This window comes from Hemiscyllium ocellatum, chromosome 35, assembly GCF_020745735.1.
Source record: "Hemiscyllium ocellatum isolate sHemOce1 chromosome 35, sHemOce1.pat.X.cur, whole genome shotgun sequence".
NCBI lineage: Eukaryota > Metazoa > Chordata > Chondrichthyes > Orectolobiformes > Hemiscylliidae > Hemiscyllium > Hemiscyllium ocellatum.
Genome location: NC_083435.1, coordinates 8,321,161 through 8,340,079, shown reverse-complemented (window position 1 = coordinate 8,340,079; position 18,919 = coordinate 8,321,161). Strand labels below are relative to the sequence as shown.

Genomic DNA, 18,919 nt, shown 5'->3' with positions numbered 1-18,919 from the left:
GCAACACCCTCTGCTTGAAACAGTTGCCCCTTCGGTCCCTTTTAAATCTCTCCCCTCTTACTCTCAACCAATGCCCTCTAGTTCTGGACTCTGCACCCCAAGAAAAAGACCTTGTTCATTTACCCTATCCATGCCCCTCATGATTTTATTAACCTCTATAAGGTCTCTCTCAGTCTTCAATGCTCCAGGGAAAATAGCCCCAGCCTATAGCTCAAACCCTCCAACCTGCTTGTAAATCATTTCTGAACCCTTTCAGGTTGCATAGGATGGGAGACGAGAATTGCACACAATATTCCAAAAGTGGCCTAACCAATGTCCTCTACTGCCACAACATGAGCTCCCAATTCCTATACTCAATGTACTGGCCAATAATGGAAAACTATCCTATCTATCTGCGACTCCACTTCCAAGGAACCATGAACCTGTACTTCAATGTCTCTTTGTTCAGTAACACTCCCCAGGACCTTACCATTAAGTGTATAAGATCTGCCCTAATTTGCTTTTCCAAAATGCAGCGTCTTGCATGTATCTAAATTAAACTCCATCTGCCATTCCTTGGCCCATTGGCCCATCTGATGAAGAGCCCATCACACTCTGAGGTAACCTTTTTCACTGTCAACTGCACCTTCAATTTTGGTGACATCTGTACATATGAACTGTACCTCCTATGTTCACACTTAAAAAATGTATATAAATGATGAAAAGCAGTAGACCCAGCATCAAACCTTGTGTGTGATGAAATCACCGGGATTTGTTATGAGGATGTGAATGTATTTGTTAACAACATGTTCATTGCTGCTTAAGAGGAGGCAGGAGATTCAAATGAAATGTCTGTGCTCTGCAAAAGTTTTACTTTCTACATTTTGAGGTAGATATTTTTGTTAACTGGAATTTTTTAGTGTTTTAATGTTAAATGCACATTTTACCCCAAAATGAACCTGCAACATATCTAAGTGTAACAATAAACTCGGATTTTCTTGCAATGATTTCTTTGTTGATTTAAAAACAGATGTGAAACTGCGATTGTGCGGGAGGACCATTCCCGCACTGAGAGTTTTCCACAAGTAACTTCCTCCTTGCTGCTTCCTGCATCCTTCAATGTAAAGACATGGCAGACCTGGTTTTGTTTTAAAGAATCAGCTCCAAGTAATGTCAGTCATGCTCAGTCCTGTGACTGTTCTTGTGGAGCATGTTTTTAGATTACTTACAGTGTGGAAACAGGCCCTTCGGCCCAACAAGTCCACACCGACCCGCCGAAGCGCAACCCACCCATACCCCTACATATACCCCTTACTTAACACTACGGGCAATTTAGCATGGCCAATTCACCTGACCCGCACATCTTTGGACTGTGGGAGGAAACCGGAGCACCCGGAGGAAACCCACGCAGACACGGGGAGAATGTGCAAACTCCACACAGTCAGTCGCCTGAGGTGGGAATTGAACCCAAGTCCCTGGCGCTGTGAGGCAGCAGTGCTAACAAGTTGGGGAATTTGAGATGACAGATAATGATGATTTCTGGGTGAGATGATGAACAAAATGTAAACAGGTTCAGGAATGGAACAGAAAGTCCACTTCTCAAAGTGATCAGGCTCAGTGGAAAAAGCAAACTGAACAATTAAAGTATGTTAGAGACAATAAGATTGTAAATAGGAGCAGAATTAGACCACTCAGGACATCGATCATGACTGTCATGTTTATCAGCCACATTCGACTGCCTTCACCCACTAACCTTTGACTCATTATGAACCTACCTATCTCTGTCTAAAACACACTCAGTGACTTGGCCTCCACTGCTGTGGACCCTGTTGTGCAATGTGATCCACAGATTAACCACTCTCTATCTGAAGAAATTCCTCCTCAATCAATCTAAACATCAGGTCATAGACAGAGAACACAGGGGGCTAACACCTTCAACATATTGTCTAGCTATCACCACTGTTAACAGCTAACCCGAGAATGCAACTTTAAAAAAAAAGGTTTTGTGATTTAGACATGAAAGAAGTGAAACTATCACTGTATTCTAACAGATGAAAGGCTTAACAAGACAATCAATTTTTCAATGTATAACTTCAGTTACATCACACTGTAACTTTTTGCTATAAATTCTGTGTTACAATCGAGCCCTCCACTATCACCTGATGAAGGAGCGTAGCTCCGAAAGCTAGTGTGCTTCCAATTAAACCTGTTGGACTATAACCTGGTGTTGTGTGCTTTTTAACTTTGTACACCCCAGTCCAACACTGGCATCTCCAAATCAAGACATCCTCCTCTGTAATATGGACATTTTTCAAGATGTCACCATCTATCTCCCTTCATTCTATATCTCCCATGCTTTTTTCCACAGTAAATACTGATGCAAAATGCTCATTTAGTATCTCCCCCATTTCCTGCGGTTCCACACAAAGGCCGCCTTGCTGATCTTTGAGGGGCTCTAATCAGTCCCGAGTTACCCTTTTGTCCATAATGCATTTGTAAAAACTCTTTGGATTCTCCTTAATTCTATTTGCTAAAGCTATCTCATGTTGCTTTTTTTCCCTCCTGATTTCCCTCTGAAGGATACTCCTACCGCCTTTATACTCTTCTAAGGGTTCACTTGATCTATCCTGTCTATACCTGACATATGCTTCCTCCTTTTCCTTAACCAAACCCTCAATTTCTTCAAGTTATCCAGCATTCCCTATACCTACCACCCTTTCCTTTCAACCTAACAGGAATATACTGTCACTGAACTCACATTATCTAATTTCTGAAGGCTTCCCACTTTCCAACCATCCCTTTACCTGTGAACATCTGCCCCCAATCAGCTTTTGAAAGTTCTTGCCTAATACTATCAAAATTAACCTTTCTCTAATTTAGAACTTCAACTTTTAGATCTTCAACTTTTAGGTTATTTCTTTCAGAAATGGAAGAAGTCATTGTCACAGGGATTCCCTGTCGCTGCTCTAACACTGTTTATTCCTCATTCTGCTCTGGGGGCTATCTCCGCCTCTCAGAGTGGGTGGGGCTGAGAGCAGCCAATAACAAGAATTCCTTGAGGATTGCACTGACCTCCCTGAGGGAGTGCAGAGTCACAGAGTCATACAGCGTGGAAGCAGACCCTTCAGCCCAACCCGTTCATGCTGACCAGGTTACCTAAACTGTACTAGCCCTATTTGTCTGCATTTGGCCCATATCACTGTAAACCTCTCTTACCCAAGTAACTGTCCAAATGAGTTTTAAATGTTGTAATTGTATCCGCCTCCACCACTTCATCTGTCAGTTTGTTCCATTAGCAAACCAACTTCTGGGAGAAAAAGTTGACCCCGCAAGTCGCTTTTAAATCTTTCTCCTCCCCGTAAACTGACACCCTCTAGATTTGGATTTCCATGCTGTGGGGAAAGACCTGGTCTGTTCGCTCTATCTGTAACCCTCATGATTTTATAAACTTCTATAAAGTCACCCCTCAGCCTCCTATACTCCGTGTCGATCCAGCCTCTCCTTACATCTCAAACCTTCCGGTCTCATTTTAATTGTTTTTGCACCTTTTCCAGGTTAATACCAACCTTCCTATGGCAGGGTGACCAGAATTGGACGTAGTCCTCCAAATGTGGCCATACCAATGTCTTGTACACCTGTGACATGACGTCCCAACTCCTGTCCTCAATGCACTGATGATGAAGGCAAACATACCAAACACTGCCTTCACCATCCTGTCTACCTGTGACACCACTTTCAAGCAAAAGTGTACCTTTTCCTCAGACCTCTCTGTTTGACAACACTTCCTATGGTCCTACAATTAACTGTGTCAGTCCGGCCCTGATTTGTTTTACCAAAATGCTACACCTGACATTTATCAGAATTAGACTCCATCTGCCATTCCTCGACCCACTGCCCCAGTGATCGAGATGCCATTGTACCCTCAGATAACCTGTTTCACTGAACCCGCTGTGAACCAAAACCACAATGTAAAAGGTTTCTTGTATCATTTCTTTTACTGTTTATTTCAAACTGTCTTCTGTTTTCAATGTTCCCTTATTAACTCCTGCCAAAATCATGATTTTCAAAACTCCATCAAATCTCCTCTTTTCCTCCTCTTCTCCAATAGAAATAGTCCCAACGTCTCCAACCTCACCATGCAGCTGAAGTTCCTTGCCCCCTTTGGCTTTAGAAGTTTCCACACCACTGAGGTTACACCGACTGGCGTGCAATTGCTGTGTTCATCCTGAAACCCTCTTTTGAACCAACGTTTACAATTCTCCAGTTGTCTGTCACCACTGTTTGAAAGGAGAGGAAGATTACAGCCAGTGCCTCTGCAATTTCCATCATTACTTCCCTCAGCATCCTTCAACACATCAGCTTGGAACTGATGGATACGAAATCTGACTATGGTCAGCCTTCCCACTGTCTCCCATTATTAGTTTTTAATCTCATCAGCACATTCGATTTTAAAAGTTCTTTACAAGAAGTTGACGAGCATTTATTGCCCATCCCATTCCTAATTGCCCTTGAAGTAAGTGACTTGCTCAGCCATTTCAGATGGCAATGAAGAGCCAACCATATTGCTGTGTGTCTGGAGTCACATGGAAGGCAAGGGTGGCAGATTGGTCCCCAAAAGGACATTGGTGAAACCGGATGGGTCACCATGACTAAGACAAGCTTCACTCTCCTGATTTATAAACTGAATTAACATTCTCATGAGATTTGAACCCAGATCCCCCACAGGACATTGGTGAGGCCACTTTGAGAATATTGCTCTCAACTCTGGTCTCCCTGCTACAGGAAAGATGCTGCTAAACTTGAAATGATTCAGAAAAGTTTCACAGGGATGTTGCTGAGCCACAGGGACAGGCTGGGCCTTCCCTCCCTGGAGCGGCAGAGGCTGAGGGGCAACTCTACAGAGGAGCACGGAGAGGGCGAATAGCTAGGGTAGGGGAGTTCAAAACTAAAGGGCATAGGTGCAGGGTGAGAGGGGGAGGATTCAAAAGGGTCATGAGGGGCAATCCCCCCCATGCAGAGGGCAGTGTGTGTAAAGGCTGAGAAACCACCACCAAAAATAAAATGTAATTGTCTTTCAGGGAGTTATGTCCCAACAGAGATCGGGGGGAAGAGAATGTAGGGAGAATATTTTTCACTCAGTGTTGGGGGTTTGGGGTCTGCTACTCATTGCCTGAAAACGGAATGGGGGCAGAACCCCTCAAGGTTTAAACATACTGGGAAATGTCCCACACCTTACAGGGCCACATCCCAAAAGGGGGAAGGTGGGATGACACTGGCGCTCACTTTTCCAGTTTCTCCGTCAGTGACCGGCTGAGTGGCCTCTCGCTGGACACTTTCTTTCACATTTTCTGTAAATGCATTTTCTTTCACAACTTCCCTCCAGAATTTCTTCCATTCCAATAACCCACATTCCGGCTCATCTCGGACCAAAACATTCCCGATGTTAGCGAGGGGTCCTGTTTTCCCCATACGTGGGGGGGATGAAGAAATGATTTCAGATTAAAATATTCCTCACCCGGTGACTGTTTCCGAAATGCTGCAATTGTAATTTCTCCCTGAAGTTGTAAACTTGTTCCGGAAGCTGCCATCCTCTTCCTTTCTGTAAACGGTCAAAGGTGAGACATCGCAAAGTTTTCTCAACAGAAATCGCGTCGCTTTCAAGTGCCGTTTAATTCCATCTTGGGGAGAGTTTACCCGAGGGAGCTGTTCCAGTCACATCCAACCGACGGCGAATTAGTCCGAGACTCTGCGATGGACGGTGTCGGTGGATACAGAAAGGAAGCCCTGTATAAACTATCACCATCTCGGTGCTGCCTGAGCTGAATGTGTTCAGCAGCGCAGGGACATCGAAACTGAAAGGGGTTTGAATCAGGAAGTGCTGAGGGTGAACATGGATTCCAGACAGCAGGTCCAGAGTTTGACCGAGGAGGTAATCTGTCCCATTTGTCTGGATTTCTTCGCCGATCCGGTTATGCTGGAATGTGGACACAACTTCTGCCGCTGCTGTATCTCCCAGAGTTGGGAAAAGCGGGAAATAAACCCCTGCCCGGAATGTAGACAGGAGTTTCCGGACAGATCCCTCAGAGACAACCGGGCCTTAGCGAATCTGGCCGAGAAAGCTCGAAAATTAAATGTGAATCCACAAGAGAAGGAAAGTAAACATCACTGTGAGGAACATCTGGAAGAACTGAAGCTGTTTTGTGAAACTGACGAAAATTTAATCTGTGTGATTTGTAGAGATTCCCGGGAACATAAATCTCACAACTTCATCCCGATTAAAGAAGCTGTCGGAATCTACAAGGTAAAAGGAAACCGATTCCATCCTCTAATTATTTCATCACATTTTCATGGTCTAACACTTTCATTGCTTTTCTCTCGCAATCCCAGGATCGGGTGAAATCTTCCTTGGATTTTCTCGCAGGGAAGAAATCAGCGGCTCTAGAAATGGAGCAGCAGCAGAAACAGGAGATTTCCCAAATTCAGGTAAAATCTCCCTGAGTTCACCTTCAACATTAGATTCGATCATTTGTGTTTTTTCATGGAAAAATATTGTGTTGATGTTGATTTCACAGGAGGAATCCAGAAATCTTCAGACCCACATCACATCCGAATTTGCTCAAATGCACCAGATGCTGACTGAGAAAGAGCAGAGTTTACTCCGAGATCTCAGGGAACAAGAGGAAAACATTCTCAAACCAATGGAGGAACATCTTCATGAAATTCAAGAGAATTTAAATTCTCTTCAGGACAAGCTCTCAAAGTTGGAGAAACAATTGGAACAAACAGACGGAGTGATATTTCTGAAGGTGAGGGATTATGTTTCAATGAAAGTGACTGTGAACAGTCCCAACATGATGCAGACACCCATCCTCCTTCATTCCCCGTCACTATCTCCCTCTGCTCCTTTCTCCCTCATGGGTTTCTCCACTTTCCTGTTCAATACATTTGTCTCAATCACACTGTGTGAGTGTGGATTCCACATTCTCATCACTTCCTGGATAAAAAACTTGGTTCTGAACTTTCCTTTGGATTTATTTGTTCCATGATTACTTTCATAGATCCATATTTTCAGATTCCCTACAAGTGGAAGCATCTTCATTGAATCCAGCAAATCCACTCTGTCATCTTTTCAACATCAGAATCAGATCTTCTCTTTTATCGAGTAGTTTAATATCACCAATTAACTTTTGCACATATTGCTTTTTAAAATATTTTGTCCTGTTCTTCAGTATCCTTAGTGTAAAATCCTCTTTCTATTCTGTGTTTGCAACAACGAGAACAGGGGAGATGGTGGGTGTAGTGGTAATGCTGCTGAACTAGTTTTCACAGATGGTGAATGTTAACTTCAACAAAAAATACCTGACATTTTATTGAAAGGATCACCTAATGGTGACCATCTAAACATTGTCGATTGTTGTGAAACCATTTGATTCACCAACATCCATCAGGGAAGACAATCTACTGTCCTTCCCTGGTCTGGTCTCCATATGCCTCCAGATCCAGCAATTTAGATCACTCTTGGAGATGGGTAAGGAATGTTAGTTAAGCCAGTGACACTCATACCGCATGTATTAGTGTTTTTTAAACAAATGACAGCTCTTACTAAGATGTAACATTGTGAGTGTAATTGCTGCTTTCTGGATATAGACAGTCAGTCTCTGTCAACTCAGATTGTTGTTTTGGTTTATTTCAGGAGGAAGTATCTCAGAAGAGGAGGTAGGACATGCAGTTTCCTGCAATTGATTGAAAATTGATGAAATTATTCAGGAAAGTCTTTCTGGTGAATTTATGATAAACTATTTAATAATTACAGGATTAGCGATGAGCTTGGTCATGTCCTGTCACCAACAGGTGGTGTCCTGTCGACTGAAAAATCCAACATCCTTTTACCGTTTCCAGTGTGGACAGAAATAGTGGAGGCCATTAAACCGAATAAAGGTCAGATAAGTTCCTTTGTGCTGATTATAATTTACAATTTAAATGGTTATGTGTACAAATATCAAAGAGAGTATATTTAAGCACTCAATTATCAAGAAACCTGGATTAATATGGCCTTGAATGTCATTGACATCAAGGCAGCATGTGACCAAGTGTGACACCAAGAAGCCCCAGTGAAACAGGAGTCAATGGGAATCAGGCGGAATTCTCCACTGGTGGGAATTGTACTGAACACATTGGAAGATAGTTGTGATTATTTGGAGGTGGATCATCTCCACCGCTGGCCTTCACAACAGCAGCTCCTCACGTCTGTGTCCTCGGCCCAACAACCTACTTCAGCAGGAATGTTCCCCCCAGCATCATGTCAGAGATGGGGCTGTTTGTTCATGATGCATTGGTCAAATGGGCAGATCAATAGCAGGTGGAACTTAATCCTGAAAAGTGTGAGGTGATGCACTTTGGAAGAAGTAACAAGATAAAGGGGGTAGTGAATGCATGACAGGACACTATCAAGCTCAGAGGGATCTAACGGTGCTTATCCATAGATCAGTGAAAATGGCTGAACATCTTAATAGGGCAGTTAACAAGGTGCCCCCCTTTATCAGTTGAGGCACAGATGATAAGAGCAGGGAGGTTATGTTGAAGCTGTACATGGCTTTGGTTTGGCCACAGCTTGAGTACCATGTGCAGTTCTGGTCTCCTCACAATAGAAAGCACGTGATTGCATTGGAGGGGATGCAGAGGAGATTCCCCAGGATGTTGTCTGGGTTGGAACATTTTGGTTATGAAGAGAGGTTGGATAGGCTTGAGTTGTTTTCTTGAGAGCAGGGAAGACTGAGGAGAGAGAGGAAGCAGATGTTCTCTTTAATAGCAGAGTCTTTAATGAGGGGATTTAGTTTTAAGATGAAGGTTAAGAGGGTTCAGGAGTATTTTCAGGAAACTCTTTATCCCCCAGAGGGTGATGGGAATCTGGAACTCACTGCCTTGGAGGGCACGAGAGGGGGAATCATACAACTTTATAGTGAATATGAATGAGCATGTGAAATGTCATAGCATTCAAAACTCTGGGCCAAGAACTAGCGTGTGTGATTCCTGTAGCTAGACAAGAGCAAGACCAATGGGCTGAAGGGTCTCTCCTGTGCTGTGACTCACATTCAGTATGTGTGCTTTATTTACTGTTATTATAATACATTCAAGCAGACTCATGTGACAAATTACAGGGCAATTGGCTGAGAAATGCTGAATTCTCACCTGGTCATTCAGATTATTTTCTATTTTAGGCATTTTCTTTCTTGAAAATCTCTTCAGCAAAAATGGTTGCTGTACCTGGGCTAGGCTGATATGGAAACAATGCTGACCAGAACAAAAATATTGTGTGTTCATAATCAGCAGCAAAGGCTGTAGCTTCAGTGTGAGAGTGGAAAGAGGGGAGTGAAACAGGGAAATAAAATGTGTTGATAAGAGACTGAGAAAGACCTTGCTGTTACATAGCTCCATGTTATTTCCTGGGAATTCCTGAACACTTCATAATCAATGGATTATTTTTTGACATGGGATTAACATTGTTAGCAACTTTTGAAATTGCTCCTGATTTTGATTGGATTGGATTTGTGTGAAAAGGAGAGATTCACAGTGGGGGACACGAGTAACATGCCAGTAATTGACAAAGAGACGAAGGTAGGTGAGAACCTGGAAACAATCATTATCACAGAAGAGGTAGTGTAGGGCAAGCTCATGGAGCTAATGGTAGACAAGTCTCCTGGCCCTGATGGAATGTCTCCCAGAACACTAAAAGAGATGATGGGAGAAATAGCAAATGCACTTGTGGTAATTTTCCAAATTTCACTGGGGCAGGTCCAGCAGATTGGAAAACAGCAAATGTGATGTCACTGTTTCAAAAGGGAGGTAGATAAAAGATGGGGAATTCTAGACTGGTTAGCTTAACTTCTGTAGTGGGGAAAATGCTTGAGTCTGTTATTGTGGAAGAGCTGGTAAGGCATTTAGATGAAAATTGTCCCCTTGGGCAGAGGCAATATGGATTCATGAAGGGCAGGCCACGCTTAACCAATCTACTGGAATTCTATGAAGACTTTACGAGCGTGACAGGCAATGGTAACCCAGTAGATGCTGTGTATCTAGATTTGCAAAAGGCATTTGACAAGGTGCAGCACAAAAGGCTGCTGCATAAGATAAAGATGCAAGGCACTGGCAATGTACTGGTATGTATGGAGGATTGGTTAACCAACAGGAAGCAAAGAGTGGGGATAAATGAATGCTTATTTGGCTGGTGATCAGTGACTAGCGGTGTGCCTCAGGGGTCTGTGTTGAGACTGCAGTTATTCACAATTTACATAGATGATTTGGAGTTAGGGATCATGTGTCGTGTGTCAAAGTTTGTGGATAGCCCCAAGATGAGCAGTAGAACAAAGTGTGCAGAGGACTGTGAAACTTTGCACAGGGACACAGTTAAAGTGAGCAGGCAAGGGTCTGGCAGATGGAGTACAATGTTAATAAATGTGAAGTCATTCATTTTGGTAGGAATCACAATGAAAAATTGCAGCACGTTGCTGTGCAGAGGGATCTGGGTGTCCTTGTGCATGAACCACAGAAGGTTGGTCTGCAGATGTGAAAGGTAATTAAGAAGGCAAATGGAATTTTGTTCTTCATTGCTAAAGGGATTGTGTTTAAAAGCAGGAAGCTTAAGTCGTAGCTGTTTAGGGTGTAGGTGAGGCCACCTCTGGAGTACTGTGTGTAGTTTTGGTCTCCTTACTTGAGAAAGGATGTACTGACACGAGTGAGGTTGCAGAGGAGGTTTACCAGGTTGTTTGCGGATTTGAGGGAGTTGGCTCATAGGGAGAGACTGAGTAGACTGGGGATTATATTCATTGCAATTTAGAAATGTGAGGAGAGATCTTATAGAAACATATAAAATTATGAAGGAAATAGTTAAGATAGAAGTAGAGAGGATGTTTCCACTGGAAGGTGAAGCTGGGACAAGAGGACCTCTCCTCAACATTAGGGAGAGCAGACTTAGGACTGAACTGAGAAGCAACGTCTTCACCCAGAGGATTGTGAATCTCTGGAATTCCCTGCCTAATGAAGTAGCTGAGGCTTCCTCAGAAAATATTTTTAAAGGTAAGATGGATACATTTTTGAACAGAAAAGGAATTAAAGGTTTTGGTGACAGGGCAGGTAAGTGGAGCTGAGACCACAGAAAGATCAGCCATGATCTTATTGGATGGTGGGGCAGGCTCGAAGGGCCAGATGGCCTACTCCTGCTCCTAGTTCCTATGTTTGTATGTCCCCTGAACATTGCCTGGGCATCTGGATTAACAATCTGGACTATTGCCTCCCCTCACAGGAAACTCAGTGCCGTTCAGTTCATCGATGGAACTGTGATAGCTTTGTCCTGGAGCTACCACACACCCTCAAAATACTCGGCTTAAATAACCTCTCCTCGGGTTTCATCCCAACACTGTGGGTCTGAGACTGAAACTAACATTTCACTCCAACATAATGTGACTCACTAAGTCCATTATCCACTTCTCAGGAACACTGCTGGACACAGCCATCCTGTTCCAAGGTCTTCTCAGAGCTAAAACACAACCCAGAGATAAAACTAAAGCAATAGGTTGTTCTTACTCAGTCAGGGGGTTGAGCAATGGTGTCATCAGACAGGACCACAGTGGGTAGGCCTTGTCCCCTAAGAACCAGCTTGTAGGGCACCTGGGCCCTCAGACACAGCAGGGACATGAGAGTGCTCTGGGGTGTAGAAACCATGGCAGCTCCCAGGATACTGGGGACACACCTTCAGGAAGTGGGACTGGTGATTCCAGACAATCTGCATATTAATGGATTGGAAGCACTTCCTATTGATGAACTCCACTGCATTGTCATATCGCCCTCTCAATGGGACATGACTACAGCTGATGGTGCCCTGTACCTGGGGGAAGACAGCGATGTTCCTGAATCCCACTGCCCGGGCTAAAGGACTGACATTGACGTGGGGAAATGAGAGGAACTGCTGAGATCTTGGACAGATGGCACTGATCCATTTGTGGGTGGGTGACTGAGAGATCCCACACAGATCCTCAGTGGCTCCCTGGAAGAAGCCAAACACATCGAGGTACCACACAGCTGTCCCCTTCTCAGACACCAGAAGAGGATGGGCCCCCACTTCCTCAGCTCTCAGGGCCCGATCCAGCAGCTGGGACAATTCAGTCACGAGGTCCCGGGACAGACAGAGGCTGCATTGACAGGTTCCAGGCCTCACAGATTGTTTGGAAGTGGTGCCAGTCCTGTATCGATTATGACCATACCCACCTTTGCTTTGCCCCTGCCTGCCTTGACTGTTTGACTTGCTCCTTTTTTCAGCCTCAGACGGATCCTTCTTCTCATTCTCTGTCTGGGTCCCACCCCCCTCACCAGATTGCTCGGATTGAATGTTTTGAAGAACTGACTGAAATGATTGATGAAGGCAGAGCAGCGCATGTTATCCAAGTGGACGTCAGTGAGGTGTCTGACAAGGTTCCAGTAGTAGACTGGATAACAAGGTTACATCATGTGGAATACGGGTTGGTGTTCTCCCTGAAGACTGACTGGGCAGGCGGTCTACCTTGCTCTAGAGAAGGGTGGGACGTTCTCACCTGTTGACCCTCTGGAGGTAGTTGCTCAGGGGGTCATTATATCGAACGTCCCGCCCTTTGTTCCATCTGAGCTGCTTCTCCCCCACCTCTTCCAGCTCAGGGTGAGGGGGAGAGTGTAAGGTAGGGCGTGGGGCTGCTCCCGCTAGGTCTAAAGGAGACCCTCCCCCTTCCTCCACTCTCCGATGAGGGGTGACCATTTTGAGATTTATAAAATCATGAGGGATCGTTCCAATGGCTTTGTCAAAATGGCTTTGACAGTCTGCTCAGGGAACTGCTCGATAGGATCCACCCTCTCCTTTTCCCAAAGGGTCTCGAGGACACTACGGGCTAACCACTTCCTGATGGACTTGTGGTCAAAGGTGTTTTTCTTCATAAACTTCTCCACAAAGGACAGTGATATGGAACGGTCCAACTACTTGGAGTGTTCTGCGGCAGCGAGGCCAGGCCCATCCTTCGCAACACCGGGGACAGGTGGAACCTCAGTACGTAGTGACACTTGGTGTTTGCATACCAGGGATCCATGCACAGCTTGATGCAGCCACACACAAAGGTGGCCATCAGGGTGAGGGTGGCATTGGCTGTATTTTTTCCCCCATTGCCCAGCGACTCCCTTTGGACCCGTCCATCTTTGAACTCCCTATAAACTGGAAGATGGCCTGGGTGACTGCAGCGGCACAGGTTCTGGGAATAGGCCAGACTTGTGCCACGTATAATAGCACTGACAGTGCCTCACACCTGATGACCAGGTTTTTTCCCGTGATGGAGAGCTTCGTAGCTTCCATCTGCCAAGTTTCTGTTTCACTTTGCTGATACGCTCCTCCCAAGACTTGGCGCATGCCCCAGCCCTCCCGAACCAAATACCCAGCACCTTCAGGTGGTCGGTCCTGACGGTGAAGGGGATCGAGGATTGGTCGGCCCAGTTCCTGAAGAGCATGGCCTCGCTCTTGCCTCGGTTTACCTTGGCCCCCGAGGCCCGTTCGAACTGGTCACAAATGCACATGAGTCTGTGCACGGACAGAGGATCCGAGCAGAAAACAGCGACGTCATTCATGTACAGGGAGGCCTTAACCTGCAGGCCCCCGCTGCCAGAAATAGTCACCCATCTCAGGCTCGCATCCTTCCTGATGGACTCGGCAAATGGCTCTATGCAGCATACAAACAAGGCAGGAGAGAGAGGGCAGCCCTGCCTGACTCCAAATCTGACTGGGAAGCTATCTGATTCCCACCCATTGATTGAGACTGCACTGACAATGTTGGTGTAGAGCAGTCTGATCCAATTGCAGATTCCCTCCCCAAAGCCCATTTTGGAGAGAACATCTGTCATATACCTGTGTGATATCCTGTCAAAGGCTTTCTCCTGGTCCAGGCTGATCAGGCAGGTGTCCAACCCTATGTACTGCACGTAGGCGATCATATCCTTGAGGAGTGCGAGACTCTCAGCAATCTTCCTGCCCGGCACAGCACAGGTTTGGTCAGGGTGAATCACCGACCCCAGAGCAGACCTGACCCAGTTGGCGATTACCTTTGATAGAATTTTGTAATCCGCATTCAACAGTGAATTGGTCTCCAATTTTTGAGTTCCTCCCTCTCCCCCTTCCGCTTGTAGATGAGGGTGACGATGCCTATCCTCATGGATTCACTCATGGTACCTGCCCGAAGCATACTGACATACACCTCCAGCAGGTCCTGGCCAATCAAGTCCCACAGAGCGGAATAGAGCTTGACCGGTAAGCCGTCGCTTCCGGGAGTTTTATTCTTTTCGAAGGACTCGAGGGCCTTGGTCAGCTCGTCCAGAGATAGCGGCTGGTCCAGCCTCTCGCGTGTTCTGTCGCCTAAGACCTCTGTGATAGAGGACAGGAACGACTGGGAGGCCACGCTGTTGGTCGGCTTCACGTCATATAGACTGGCATAGAAGGATTTACTGATCCTCATGACGTCAGCCTGAGATGACGTTGTCGAGCCGTCTTCTTCCTTCAGGCTGCTGAGCACAGAGCTCTCTTTGTGCACCTTCTGGAAGAAGAAACGTGAGCACGTCTCGTCCTGCTCCACCGAGCGGACCCTGGACCGGAAGATTATCTTGGAGGCCTCTGAGGCAAAGAGCGAGGCTGGCTGGCCCTTCACCTCCTTGAGGTCCTCCGTGACATCGGCCCCCATCGTCTGCAGCAGGAGCAGGTTCTGCATACTTTCCTGGAGCTGGGACTGTTTTCCCCGCCTCTCTCTCGCCTCCTGAACACCTTTCAGGATGACGAACCTCTTGATGTTCCCTTTTACTATTTCCCACCAGTCTGCTGGAGACTCAAAGAGGGGCTTCACGGTTCTCCAACCTGCGTAGTCCCTCTTGAGCTCCTCAATGTTTCCCGGGGTCAACAGCTTAGTGTTCAGCTTCCACATTCCCTTACCCGCCTGCTGCTCATCCTGTAGGTGACAGTCGGCCAGCAGGAGGCAGTGGTCAGAGAAGAACACCGGCTCTGACCGAGAGCGTTCGGGACACAAACAGGTAATCTATCCTTGAGCGGATAGACCCGTCTGCCGGTGACCAGGTGTATCTACGCTGCGCTCTGTCTGCAGGGGTGCTGAAGACGTCGTGCAGCTTGGCATCTTTTACCATGTCCATCAGGGCTCTGGACGTAGCGTCCAGTTTACTGTCCCCCCCCCCACCCCCCCGGAGCGTCCATCTACATCAATGATACAGTTGAAGTCTCCGGCCAGAATGATCGGCCTGGATGTAGCCAGCAACAGTGGAAGCCGCTGCAGGACGGCCAACCGTTCCCTCTTCCCCACTGGGGCTTACGCATTAATCAGTCTCACGGGAGCATTCCTGTACATGACGTCGGAGACGAGGAGGCGCCCACCCACCACCTCCTTAACCTCGGAGATGGTGAAGTTCCCTCCTCGCAACAGGATACCCAGGCCGAAGGCGCGGCTATCGTTGCCTCCCGACCAAACTGATGGCCCATGGGCCCACAAGCTCGACCATCTCCTGTAGCTGCTGAGGTGCGGTATCCCACACTCCTGCAGAAACAGGAGGTCGGCTTTAACGTTGGCCGGGAAAGCCATCGTAGAAACACATCGCGTATCAGATTTGATGCTGCGTGCATTGATGCTGGTAATTTTAAACCCCATTTTAATAGTTTACGAGGTTAACAGTGTCCATTTGCTTCTGGTCTTGCCCTCTGGGGTAGCTGTGTGCATCCCCGTGGTGACGGCAAATTGCTGGACCCTCCCAGGGCTGAGGTAGCTGTCCGGCTCCACGCTGGAGCCATTTCCCCGCTATGGTGTCTTTGTGTCGGGCCCAGGGTCCGCACCGTCCAGTTCTCCATCTGACAGCGGGGCTGTCACAGGACCGCTGCTCCCAGTTACCTGGAGCTGTGGGCCGGTGGGTATCTCTTGGTTCTCACCGGGTGGGGGGAGGCCTTTACCCATCCCCTCAAAGGAATTGTCTTTTCCTGCTTGGGGGGTGTTGCCCTCCTTTACCCCCACCTCACGCTGTCTCTTCCTCTGGTGATGACCCTCCTTGCTCCCGTCCTCACCATCGGAAGAGCTGCCTGTATCCTCGTTGTGTAGGTGTCGCTTCCTCCTTCTCTGGGTGGCTTTGGGGCCCTTGGGAGGTTTCCTCTTCCTGCTTTTGACAGTAATCCAATCCTCTGCTTCCTTTGATCCCTCCTCTTCCATTTCCTCTGTCTGTCTTGAAGGAGCTTGGATCGGCTGCTGCATCTCCCCGCTGTCTGCCGTCTGCTCTGCTACAGCCTGCCCTTCCTTCTGGGTGCCTCCAGACACCGTTTCCGTGCTGTTTTGTGGTACCGTGCTGGTCTTAGTCGGTCCACGGCTCGTGTTGCCACCTCCAGCCATCTGTGCGTAGGTGGCGGCTCCTCGTCTTGGGCAGGCCTTGTACATGTGGCCCGCCTCTCCGCACAGGTTACAGTTCTTGGCCTCCTTACATTCCTTGGTCGGATGGTCTTCCTGCTTGCAGTTTCGGCAGACGGTCACCTTACAATCCGCCGCCATGAAAGACATAAATTTGGATAATTCATTTTCCATGTTTAGCAAATTTGCAGGATTTGGGATCACTCTCAAGACCCACATTTATTACCCACCTCAAACTGCACTTCACAATATGATGCTGATCCATAACCTTCTGCTCAATGCACACATCCCTCCCCCACACATTCCCCTCACACTAAACCTCACACCCAAAGCTCACAAATACACAATCCCCTCCGAACTCTCTCACATGCACGATTCACTCTTGCATCCTCATCTCACCACCAACCCTACACACAAATCCTGCAGTGTGTTCACCCCTGTCCAACATACTCACCACCCGGCACACACATCCCTATCCCCCACACACATTCCCCACTTCTACACATACCCCTCATTCTAACACACAAACACGCCCTGCAATGCACACACAGACACAGCCACATCCTACATCATACACTCCCACATCACAACCCCCAGACACACACATCCCCCTACCCCCAAACACACACACACACACGCCCCTCCTCCCAAACACATTCCCCTCCCCCCACACATCATCCCATCCCTAACACACTTCCCCCTCCCCAACACATATTCCCCTCCACCCCATAGACAGGTTCTCCTGCCCCTCACACACACTTCCCCCTCCCCCACACAAACTTCCCTCTCCCCACACACGACCCCACCCACAACACACATCCCCCTTCCCCAACACACATCCCCCTGCCCCCACACACAAACCCTCCGCACCACACACGTACCCCTCCCCCCACACACACATCCCCCTGGCCCCCCCCACAGACACGTCAGCCTCCCCCCATACAAACCTCCCCCTCCCACCACTCACACACGTCTCTCTGCCCCCCACATACAGGTCCCCCCTCTCCCCATCCCCACACATATGTCCCCCTCTCCCTCAACAGACGATTCCTCTCCCCCAACACACATTTCCCCCTTCCCTCACCACACACGTCCCCCTCTCCCCCCCCCAACCACACACATCCCTCTCCCACCCCGCAGACTGGTCCCCCTTCCCCTATATACACATGCCCTCCTCCCCCCCTCACACACACATTTCCCTCCCCCCAACACATCCTCCTCCCCTCACCCCCACACACATCCACCTCCCTCCCCAACACACGGGTCCCCCTCCCCCCTCAAACATCCCCCTCCCCCCACACACACCTCCCCCTCCTACCCCTCACACACACCTCCCCTCCCACGCCCACACACATCCCACTCCCACACACACACATCCCTTTCCCACTCCTACACAAACACCTCCCCCTCCCCAACCACACACACCTCCGACTCCCCCCACACACACATCCCCTTCCCCCCCTACACACACACCTCCCCTATCCCCCACTGACCCATGCCCAGGGACTGTCTCTAATTCTCTGTGTTTCTCTCCCAGTCTCTGTGACCCTGGATGCGGAAACAGCGAATCCTCAGCTCGTGGTCTCTAAGGGTCTGAAAAGTTTCAGAGTGACCCAGACCCAGAGGAGTCTCCCTGACACCGAGAAGAGGTTTACAAACTTGGCCTGTGTCCTGGGATCAGAGGATTTCACATCAGGGAGACATTACTGGGAGGTGGAGTTGGGGAAGATGGGGGACTGGAATCTGGGAGTAGCCTCAGAGTCTGTGGAGAGGAAGAGAGGGGTCAGTCTGATCCCGGAGAATGGATTCTGGACCATGGGGCAGGTTGAGGATCAGTTTTATATAAACTCCTCTCCTCAATCCTCTCTCCCTGTTGCTCTGATCCCCAGGAAGGTGGGAGTTTATCTCAGTTATGAATCTGGGACAGTTTCATTTTACAACGCGGACACCAAGTCCCATCTCCACACCTTCACTGGGAATAAATTCACTGGGAAACTTTATCCTTTCTTCGGGGCCTCAGATTATACTTCCCTTGGGAATTATCCTGTTTCTTCCTTTTTTGAGCGTTCATTTTTGCTGAGAAGCAGCTGTTAAAGGGGCGGGGCCTCCCTGACGTCACAATGACCCCCAGGTTTAGGGTCTGGGTCAGGGATTGGGGTCAGAAACCTCCCATTGACAACAGGATGTTACTGAATGTGTTGTTGAATTCTGAGACTATACTTTGTAACATCACAACCAAACTGTCAATAAATCAGATACAAATATAAATGTCAGATGGTGAAAATTAAAAGTAAATTAAATATGTTGTGTCTCTCCTTCCTTCATTTAGTCCCTGCTTCAGTCCCATCCTCCATCTCTTCACCTGTTTCCCAGTCTGGAGCTGGGATTTCTCTGTGTTTCCATATCTCACTCTGCACCTGGAACATGAAATCCTGAGGGAGAAATACAAACACTGAAAGGTGTGACAAAGCTGCATTTACATAGCATCCTCT

The 18,919-nt window shown here is 47.6% G+C and overlaps 1 protein-coding gene across 1 annotated transcript; it reads left to right on the top strand.

Moving 5' to 3' along the window:
• The first annotated feature begins 5,519 nt into the window (after nt 1-5,519).
• On the top strand, nt 5,520-18,729 carry LOC132832840 (nuclear factor 7, brain-like). The gene is made up of 6 exons (XM_060851019.1): nt 5,520-6,280; nt 6,367-6,462; nt 6,552-6,785; nt 7,673-7,695; nt 7,793-7,917; nt 17,965-18,729. The coding sequence occupies exons 1-6, from the start codon at nt 5,870-5,872 to the stop codon at nt 18,519-18,521; spliced, it is 1,446 nt and encodes a 481-aa protein (XP_060707002.1). The 5' UTR covers nt 5,520-5,869; the 3' UTR covers nt 18,522-18,729.
• The last annotated feature ends 190 nt before the right edge of the window (nt 18,730-18,919 follow it).

What these genes read in the sequence shown, in the direction of transcription:
- LOC132832840 (XM_060851019.1), top strand. Translation starts at nt 5,870, where the DNA reads ATGGATTCCAGACAGCAGGTCCAGAGTTTGACCGAGGAGGTAATCTGT. An exon ending in AAGCTGTCGGAATCTACAAG is followed by an intron (nt 6,281 to 6,366) that starts GTAAAAGGAAAC and finishes TCGCAATCCCAG; the next exon opens with GATCGGGTGAAATCTTCCTT. An exon ending in GGCCATTAAACCGAATAAAG is followed by an intron (nt 7,918 to 17,964) that starts GTCAGATAAGTT and finishes TTTCTCTCCCAG; the next exon opens with TCTCTGTGACCCTGGATGCG.